The sequence below is a fragment of the Octopus sinensis genome, linkage group LG24 (assembly GCF_006345805.1).
Source record: "Octopus sinensis linkage group LG24, ASM634580v1, whole genome shotgun sequence".
Lineage (NCBI taxonomy): Eukaryota > Metazoa > Mollusca > Cephalopoda > Octopoda > Octopodidae > Octopus > Octopus sinensis.
The window spans coordinates 28799296-28810552 of NC_043020.1; the positions used below are offsets into that span (position 1 = coordinate 28799296).

At 38.0% G+C, this 11257-nt stretch overlaps 1 protein-coding gene across 1 annotated transcript in view; it reads right to left on the minus strand.

Moving 5' to 3' along the window:
• LOC115224091 overlaps positions 1-11257 on the minus strand; it is a 69643-nt gene that overhangs the window by 16216 nt on the left and 42170 nt on the right. The window contains exon 4 of the mRNA XM_036513107.1: positions 6249-7725. Within this exon, the coding sequence (XP_036369000.1) occupies positions 6249-7725 (1477 nt within the window). The remainder of the gene's footprint in view (positions 1-6248; positions 7726-11257) is intronic.

The following is an 11257-nucleotide window of genomic DNA, read 5'->3' on the forward strand; positions in this document are numbered from 1 at the left end:
TTACATTGAAGTTAGTTAGTTTTCTCACTACATGAATAGAACTAAACAGCTTAGCATCAGAAAGGGTAAGCTAAATATGCCTATATCTACAAGATATATTTATCTCTCTCTATATAAAGCTGAAGTTGTCTGTGTATGGCAAGTTTGGTAGCCTTCAACCAACACTATCTCCTCTAAGACACTGTGGCGCAAGTTGACCAAAATTGAGAGTATGATAGAAGAAGGCTTGCTCTTCATTCCGTAGAAGAAAAATTCAAATCAGATCATGTTAGGACCAAAAATTATTTACATCAAAAAAGTGCTTTTTTCTATGAAAATACCTATTTTTAACGATTTTTTTACTGCTGTGTCGCCATTTTTCGGTGTATTTCAACCAGAAAAATGTTCCCTTAAAGAGAATAACAAGCTACATAATGCAAAATTTTTACTTTTCAAAAATTCCAATTCTAAAGGGTCGAAACAAACCTGAGCAACGCCGGGCGATACTGCTAGTATTGTATAAAGTTAGCAAGAGTTTTTTTTACTAAATAAACAAGTTAGTTCTTATACAATGGCTGATGGTGGCTTGATTGAACCTGATCAAACAGGTTAGTAAACCACTAACTTTATTATGGGAGTTGATCAGCATTTTATGTCAGCTTTCCATAATGGCATGGTTGGATATGCGATCACAGTCTGAGCCAGTTTTTATCTGAATACACAATTTTCATAGACAAAAGGGGACATCTAGGCCATGCTTGTATGATTTATCATTTTGTGTTAGTTTTTATGGCTGGATGCTCTTCCTAACACCGAACCCTTCTAAAGTGTGTACTGGGGGCATTTTTCTGTGATGCCAAAACTAAAGATGCTGTCATGTCCTTGGTGAGGCAAGGCTAAAGGTTTTCTCGGATCTGACGCTTTCTTCACCTGTTTGCCAATGATTTTATGGACTGTACTGGGTGTGTTTTATTGTGGAACCAGTATGAGTGAGGAAGCAGAATGATTGAGGCACTAGCATGAGTGAGGCTCCATCATGAGTGGAACACTGACATGAGTGAAGTACTGACATGAGTGAAGCACTTGTACAAGATTGGCAACAGCATGAGTGAGACAGCAGCATGTGTGAAGAATCAGAATGTCTGAGATGCCAAGCAGCAGCTTGTAATTACCATATCAACATGTGCTATAATGTTACAGATATAAATATGGAGAGGCCCAGAAACGAAAAATAACTTTCTTTGTGGTAACATTTATAATAATGATAATAATAATAATAATAATAATAATAATAATAATAATAATAATAATAATAATGATAATAATCTATCCACCTCGCCCCCTCCTCCATTTTATTTAAGAATAATTTCTAAAAAAAGCACAAGACCAGAAATTTGAACCAAGGTGTTAGTTGATTAACCCATCCCATACCGGTTCTGGCTCTGTAGTACTAGTATCTTGTTTTCATAAGTTCTGAATCCTCCACCAAACCTTAGTCACAATTTATGTTCCTAACACTAGCTTAATGATAACTAAGTTATTTTACTAAATTCTTTGTTATATTTAAAATTAATTGAAAGAAACACAGAACATCTCAACAGAAATATGGTAACAAAAGGGTTAAAATATATAATAGAGAAACAATTCTTAACCCTTTTGTTACCAACCCGGCTGAAACCGCTTCTGGCTCTGTAGTAGAAATGGCTTGTTTTCATAAGTTCTGAATTAAAATCTTCCACCAAACTTTAGTCATAATTTATGTTCATAACACTAGCTTAATGATAACTAAGTTATTTTACTAAATTCTTTGTTATGCTTAAAATTAATTGAAAGAAACACAGAGACTCTCAAAATAAAATATGGTACCAAAAGGGTTAACATGATCCCACCCCACCAAACAGTATTTGACTGGAGGGTCAATAGGTGAAGTTGACCTTGGCAAGATTTGAACCTAGAAATTAAAGAGCCAAAACAAATACTGATTTCAAATTTCTGTACCTGTCTGGTAATTACAGGTAGGAGATGGGGGGTAATTCGTTTACATCGACCCCGCAGAGTACAACTGGTAGTTATTTCATCGACCTTCAATGGATGAAAGGCAAAGTCAACCTCAATGGAATTTGAACTCAGAACGAAATGCTGCAAAGCATTTCGCCCGGCATGCTACCGTTTCTGCCAGCTCACAGCCTTGAGCGAAAACAAATGCTGCAAAGCATATTTTTCCAACAGTTTAATTAATGGTTCCTGACTACAGCAGATCAGACAAAATTACCAACAAAAGCAACAGCTAAATACTTTAAGAAAAAAAACAGAAGTGGGTGCATGTACGTGCTCACTGCTTAATATGTATATGTGACAGTGAAAACATCTGTAGTTGAAATGTTCACCTTATCTGTTCAGTGAGAGATTGAGGTAGGAAGTATGTATGTGTCTGTGGTGTGTTCTTTCATAGTATTTAATGGCAAACTGTCAAATAGGTGAGAACAATAGAGAATGTACGAGAAGTCAGGTGCAAATGTGGATGTGTGGTTAACGAGTTTGTTAACCAGCCATAGCATACTGGGTTCAGTCCCACTGTATGGTTCCTTGGGCACATGTCTTCTATTATAGCTTTGGGCCAATCAAAGCCTTGTTAGTAGATTTGATAGATGGAAACTGAAAGAGGTCCATTGCATGTATGTATGTATGTGTGTGTGTGTGTGTATGGCTGTCTGTCTGTGTTTATGTCTCTTTGCCTTGTCATTGTTTAAAAGTTGTAAATGAGTATCACTGTTATACAAGCAGTGTCATTTACTTCCAATATTCTGCAAGAACCTGTTTGGCTATGGGGGTAGGTATCTGGCCATCAAAAAATATTACCTCAACAAACTTCATCTGATCCATGCAAGCATGGAAAAGTAGATGTTAAAATGATGACGATTAAAATAACAATAATAATAATGAACTTATTGTATACAGTGCTCAGGTGCAGTGCAACTCATCTGAAGGTAAGTCTCAGATTCCATTTCTCAGCCAAGGCTAACAGAAAATAACTTTTAAAGACATGTTAGAACAGTTATTTCTATAATACAAAAGAAGCTTAGATGCTCGTTCACAAGATTGCCAAATGTGCCAAAAAAGTAAGCAATCTGATTGGCTGAAATCTTTCATGTGTTTCGTCTCTGCCAAGGTAGATTTAGGTCTTGGTACCGATTGTAACATAGCTTTAGGGCACCTTAACTTTCCAGGAAGGTTGCAATGCAGACAAGTAGCAGCAGAGGAGTACCAGGAAGTGATGACCAGGATGCAGCCCAGCCTGGTTCCCTTAGAGCATAAGGAATTAAGGGCCAAAACATTTGCACAAGGGTGAGGTGGCTTCTTCTCTGAAGACTTTAGTTTTTCCTAGATTTTCTAACAACTTCAAGCAGGTTTTACCCAATCTAAATATATATTTCTTTATTGCCCAGAAGGGGCTAAACATAGAGGGGACAAACAAGGACAGACAAAAGGATTAGTCGATTACATCTTAATTACTTAACTTATCAACCCCGAAAGGATGAAAGGCAAAGTCGACCTCAGCAGAATTTGAACTCAGAACTTAACGACAGATGAAATACCACTAAGCATTTCGTCCGGCGTGCTAACGTGTCTGCCAGCTCGCCTCCTTTTTTACCCAATCTAAATATATTTAAGCAGTTTTGGTAGTTTTTCTTCTGCAGTTGTAATTTTTAGCCAATAGAATTTCAGCTGAAGGTCAGCGGTAGCTAAACAAGGCCAAACTGACTGAGCTAAAACTGACAAGCAGTCATAAATCTATATATATATATATAACTTGTAAACATGTTATTGTGTTTGTGCATTCATGTGCATTTTGATTCTTCTGGGGTGAGCAAGTGGTGAAGAGAAGTAAGGAAGAACAATGGCAAAAGAGTACGCGACATTCACTCCTGTCTCAAAGATATTCAATAGAAGCATTGACTGAAGACTTCAGTTCAGTGTAAGGATTGTTAAATCAAGAAAGAAAGAAGTGAAAACAAGTACACACGTATGTGTGGGTAGGTTGGTACTGATGTGTGGCAGGTTTTAATAACTGAACCGTTTCAACTTTATTAACAAGCTAGATAGACGCAGGTGTGGTATAGGTACAGGTGTAGTATAGGCGCAGGTGTGGTAAAGGCACAGGTGTGGTGTATCCTCATGCATGGTTGTGTGGTTAAGAAGCTTGCTTTCAAACCATTATACTCTTGTGGGGTCCAATGGCTCTGCATGACATCTTGAGCAACTGTCTTCTACTAGAACTCCAAGCCAACCAAAGCCTTGGGAGTGGATTTGGTAGAAGGAAAAAGAAGAAACTTGTTGTATATGCATATATATATATATATAAATATATACACACAAACATATGTATGTATGTATATATATAAAAGTCAACCCTGGAGGAATTTGAACTCAGAATGTAAAATGGATGAAATGCCGCTAAGCATTTTGCCTGGTATGCTAACAATTCTGTCAGCTTGCTGTCTTGCATCAATTTATCATCATCATCATCACTTAATGCCTGTATTCCGTGCTGGCCGGCGTTGGACGGTTTGACAGGGGCCAGCCAGTTAGAAGACCACACTAGGTTATGGTGTCTGTTTCGGCAGGGTTTTTTACAGTTGGATGCCCTTCCTAACATCAGCCATTCCGTAGAGTGGACCGAGTGCTTTTCATGTGACACCAGCACAGACGAGGTCAGTTTTGGTATGATTTTTACATGACTTTTAATATAACAAAATAAAACTATGAACTTTGTTCAACCCATATTGTGCAATTTCCTTGCTAATACTCATGCCTTAAATCATTATACTTTAATCATTACACAATGACTTTAATCATTACACAATGACTGAATTACACTTTGTATTATGCTAATTATTTTGTACAACAAATACAATTTGAGTGGAATAAATTAGCTTGCATGTCCTACATAAGCACTTCAACTCAACTGAAAAATAGGTGTGGTAATAATCTTTAATATTCATTTTTTTCAGGTGAAGCAATAAAAATGGTGTTGTCACATTGCAGAGTGAGGTGGTTAGGACGACTTCCCAGTTCACAGCAGTCCAACATTTAATTACTGTGTCTGTATATATATCTCTGAATTATGAATAATGAATTTAAATGTCAGACCGAACTTAAAGTATAAATGAATATGAAAGCTGGTTGGGTTATTTAATGCTCAATCATTTCTCCTCCTCCACAGCGACTGTGGTGTCTTCAGCAAAGACATTTAACTCTTAATCAAGCATGGCTTTGATGTGGACATGGAGGTCACTTCATTATCAGGTGGTGTCAGGTTCCATGTCACTGTGTAGGACCTTGAACAAGTGTCTTTGATTGTACAGAGACCTACATCAAGTGCCTGGGGGAAGTAGTGCTGCCCCTGGGTCAAAAGGGTGGCCACTGGAAGACCCTATGTCTGGCAAAAGGACTCTGTACCATGCCACACAAGCAGGAGAACCCAGTCATGGCTGTCAGACAATTTCTGCGACCACATCACCCCCTAACATCTGGCCACCTAACTCCTCAGACTGCAACTCCCTTGATTATTATGTGTGGGGCACAGTTGAGTGAGAGACCAACAAAACCCCTTGTAATACCAAAGATGAACTGAAGGCAGGGATTGTGGCAGCATTCACCAACTTAAACAAGGAGACCACCCAGAAGTGTTGCAGGAGATTCCAAAGTTGTCTGGAGGCCATGGCTGAAGCCAAGGGCAATTTTATTGAAAAAATTTACTCTTTAGTATTTTAAGATATTTTTATGTAATTTTGGTAAATATTTCTGTTAAAATGAGATGCCAGTGTTATTTTCATTTTTGCGTAATTTAGATGACAGTTTATTCACTGCTTCCTGTAAATACATACATACACACACACACACACGCACACATATATATATATATATATATACACACATATATACGTACATAATTATTTTTTTTTAGAATTCTCTATGAAGAGATAATACTGGTAATTATGTTATGGAACTAATTTGTTACCATATTGTTGTCTTCAGCTGGAAAAGAATCTCATCTCTCACTTAAAAATAATATGCCAAGATAAACGAGAAATTGATTATCTGTACAGTTTATATATTAGGTCATATAATCCTTGAAGAGATAAAGAGAGATCATTTTGTTCTGTGATAGGGCATTAATTAAATGAACAACAGCAATTTAAAATACGAGTAATGTGTGGCGAATGAGAGCAAAGAAGAAAAATAGGGCAGCATTATACATCACTCACCTTCGGTAGCTGAATAGAATTGATTATCACTGTGGAATTGATGTTGGAGTGTAGACAAGTCAAAGTTATTGTCTGAGTCCACAGAAAAAGGCACATAATTTTGCTCATTTAAGATTCCAATCACATTGGATTCATTGTCATAAGATAAACCATCAAGTTGGAAATCTGTCATGTCCCAAGACAAAAAGTTATCTATTGGTGATTGCAAGTCCCCTATTGAAGAATCTGGAGTTAAACTTCCAGGCCTCTTTGCACAGTGGGACCGCGCTTTCTGTAAAGCAGTGTATGCTTGTTCAGATAGAAGCATCTGTCTCTGTAAGTCCGTTGCTTCAGGATTTTCAGGATTAATTCCTGAACATTTAGATTTTAAATTAGAAAGACCAGACATTAAGTCATCCATCTCATCATTTAAATCTTGTATTTCGTCCTCGATGCCGTGGAATCGCAAAACCTCATCTTTTTCAATTTGTTTTGGTACATCGTTAATTATCTCAAATATAGATGAGTCGATGCTGTCACAGCGCTCGAGGACGATTCCATCTCTTTGACCGTCTGGACTGAGACAATCATCTGATGTTATCGATCTGTTGGATTCTGGAGAGACACTTTTACATTCGCGTAACCGTCGCAGCAAGAGCTGTGGAAATTGGTCAAGACTGGCTGAGTGACAGAGCGGCGACAACAAGTCTTTCTCTTCGTCATCCAAACTCCAGTCTCGTCTGGAAGGAGGGCTCAAGCTCTTTGATGAGAATGATAACTCACTAAAGATGCTGTTGTCATTGTCATCATCAGGAGACTCTCTAAGGTTATAGTTCAAATAATTCTTTGTACTTCCGGAACTATCGTCCTCTTTGTCAGAATCAACTTCTAACAATTTTGTCTTTTTTATTAGAGGTTGATAAGGTGAGGAAGGAGAGTCCTCTTCTGATGGTGGAGTCAGCAAAACACTGCTTTCTTTCAAGTTTTTACTAATATTAACCTTGTCATTGTGAGGATTCTTTGGTGATGGGTTGTCTTTATTTGGGGATTTATTTGTACTTCTGGTCTTTTCAGATTGGTCAGTGTCATTTTCAATCACCAGGTTTCGTTCCCGCAGTGACCGTGGGCTGTAATTACCCACCAACGATGATGTGAATGATTGTGGACATGAACTGATGCTGCAGTCATCGTCCTGGGACTGGTGCCCACCACCACTGGCAGCTTCTAACCATCTTTCGTCGGTCAGAAGCAATTTCATGTCGGAATCAACAGTAGAATTTTCAGGTTTGCAGCAGTCTTTTGAAGGAGTAATTGGTCCCAACTTGCGGTGCCTAACTGGGGTCTCTGATATATGTACAGCTTCTTGGTTTGATATTTCTTTACGAGAATCTAAGAGAAAGCTAACTCCCGTGTCGGGAGCGTAGTGAGCAGCTGGTAAGTCATGGCTGGAGTAACCATGACCCATTTCTTCCTTGTGAAAAACACTGTCAACAGATTCCTGAAAAGAGAAAAGAAAAAAATACAAATCAGTTTTGTCAGAGATTATTTTTGTCTGCAATTCTTATAACCAATCCTTACTGCAAATTTCCTTGGATTTTCTGTCCATTTTAACCATCCATTTGGGCCATTTTACTGTTCTTACAAGTTTTATATTGTCCACATGCCTCTCTCCATAAGGTTAAGTCCTTGTTTGTTGTGTGGGGGCTTGCAGGCTTCAATGACCTTGAGAGCTTTCCCAGCAGAGCACAAGCTCCTGTTTGGAGTCTTCCCCCCACCAATGCCGATAGAGGTGAGACTAATGTGGACCACTTTTTCCCAGGGGTAAAAACAAGTTCGTATAGGGCCAACACTCCTACCTTGTAAAAAGCAAAGTTACGGAAGCATCAAAGACAATTCAAAACCAACAAAATCTGGAAGGCCATTCTTCAGGGAAACATTAGAGGCAGGATAATGTGGAAGAGTTGAAGACACAGGGATCCGTCTGGAGAGAAGTAGAAAAGACCGTCCAGAGTTAAAAACAATGGAAAGGAAAATTGTCAATGACCTCTGCTCCATAGGTAGCAAAAGTACTGGGGTCAATGTAATTGACTTAACCTTTCTCCTGAAATTGCTGGCCTTGTGCCAAAATTTGAAACCCCTTATTATTATTATTATTATTACGAAATGCTTCGTGGTATTTCATCCGTCTTTATGTTCTGAGTTCAAATTCTGCCAAGGTCAACTTTGCCTTTCATTCTTTTGGGGTTGATGAAATAAGTACCAGTTACGCACTGGGGTCAATGTAATCGACTGATCCCCCTCCCCTCCAAATTTCAGGCCTTGTGCCAATAGTAGAAAGGAATATTATTATCATCATCATCATTATTGTTATTATTTTTGGTTGAAATGTGTTTCTATTTTGGCTCATGAAACAATAAAACACAAAAAGAGACCAGAGCCATAACTTCTAAATGATCAGACGCAATCACTTTTCCCTAGAGAATTTGTGCTGAGTCATTAAATGTGGACAAAAATGCAGATGAAAAAACTTACTTCGACAACAGATAAAGTGAACAATGACAACACGTTTTAATTGCACGCACACACACACACGCTCAGTGTGAGTGTGTGTTTATATGTGTGTGTGTATATGTATATACTCTTTACTCTTTTCTCCTTTACTTGTTTCAGTCATTTGACTGCGGCCATGCTGGAGCACTGCCTTTAATCGAGCAAATCGACCCCGGGACTTATTCTTTGTAAGCCTAGTACTTATTCTATCGGTCTCTTTTGCCGAACCGCTAAGTGACGGGGACATAAACACACCAGCATCGGTTGTCAAGCAATGCTAGGGGGACAAACACAGACACACAAACATATACACACACACTTATATATATATATACACATATATACGACAGGCTTCTTTCAGTTTCCGTCTACCAAATCCACTCACAAGGCATTGGTCGGCCCGGGGCTATAGCAGAAGACACTTGCCCAAGATGCCACGCAGTGGGACTGAACCCAGAACCATGTGGTTGGTCAGCAAGCTACTTACCACACAGACACTCCTGCGCCTATATATATATATATATATATATATATATATATGCACATACACATAAACACACATATATATATGTAAGAATATATATGTGTATGTGTATATATATGTGTGTGTGTGGTGGGGGCAGACACAGACAGGTAAACCACTGGGAATTGAACCTGGCATCTGTGCTTACACAGCTCTGTACGTACAGATAATTTTAGTCTCGAATATATATTTATAAATTTGTAAACAAACCCGAAGGCTGTGAATTATGGAGAAGTGTGATACACAGGTCCTTTTTAACCCCAAAAGCGCTGGGGTTTGCACTTACATAGCATGGACTGCTGAGCCCATTTTATGAAAATAAGACAACGGTGCACACATGGAAAACAAAAGAATAGTTAAAATATCTTCTTAGTATATAATGGTGGCAAATTTTACATCATCCGAAAAGTCATTAGTTGAACTATTAGCCCTCTTGCATTCTGGGGGGTATTGGAGCATTTGGGTGACATTAGACCTCAACAAACGACCATCAGTTAAATGCATCTATCTGGGTCACGATCGTGGCCTGTTGTCCTGTGCCTAATGGCCACAACCGTGGCCTGACATGCTTTACGCGTTAACTATAATTATATATTATTTACAATAATCTATGCTCCATTTAAAGTAATTAAACCTAAACAATTAACTGACTTGTTTGGGTTTAGTTGCTTTAAATGGAACCTATATTATTGTAAATAATATATAATTATAGTTTTATATATATATGTATGTATATATGTATATACACAATGAGCTTCCATACAGTTTCTGTCTCCCAAGGCATTGGGCAGCCCAACGTTAAGTAGAAGAGTTGCTGAAGGTGCCACACAATGGTTTTGAACTCAAAACTTCTTAACTATACAATAATGCTTGTACATTGTGTGTGTGTGTATGTGTGTGTAGAAAGCATAAAGTCAAGTGTGAGGTGTATAATCTTAACACTAACTTGTTCTCCAAATATCTGACGAGCCACATTAATTGTGTGAGCCTTTGAAACCTTAAGTTGTACGGAGCTGAGTCAAACCGTTATTAAATAATATATGTAATTCCTACCAAAAGCATTGAGTGCCATTTTCTTCTGTTTGTTCACAAATATTTCTGAACATATTGTATGTTCAGAAAAAAATACACCTACATTTTAACTGGATTGCCAAAACATATATAGAAATTGTTGTATTTAGGAATGGTCATTTTGCCAGTTGAGCCACACACGATTTCACATCAAAAATCGTGCAAAACAAATATATAAACGTAATATATAGAAATTATTTTTCCGCATATGACAATTTGAAAGAGATACAAGCCATTTTACAGATGTTTGAGAAGATGATGGAAGAATGTCATTGAGAGAAGGGAAGGATGGGAGAGAGTGCCATCCCGTCAAAATATGTGATGTAATTGAGAGCGCACACAGAGAAGATATGAAGACAAGAGATTCCAACCAAAAATGGGACAATACAATTTTGGCGACGAACATTCTTGTTACATTTTTTTACAAAATCGCTAAAGTGTTACTGGGTTCTTATTAACGATAGAATTCTCTGCTGTTGTTGATGGTTGAATATAAATACCCCCGCCACACACAGATTTCCCATTGTTTTATTAATGTATGCATGCCATGGATTTTAGAGTTTATCGAAACGTATTTCCGAAGCAAGGATTGTCGGAGAACAGAAACGACTCGACTGGAATCTATGACGCACATTATTATTTAGTTCGAGGTCAGCTCCGATCCAGCAGACCAACTAATCTATTGTCAAAGGCGTCCCAAACATGACGGTCCCCTCTCTCTCTCTCTCTTTTTTTTTTTGTCTTTTCAGTCACCGTGCATGTAAGACTTCGCATTACCTAATACGTTCTTCCTTTATATATTTTTTTAATACATTATAAATTAAAAGATTCAGTTCGGCTGCTATTTCTAACAGATCAAACGACCGAGTAAAGAGCCGGGCCCGGT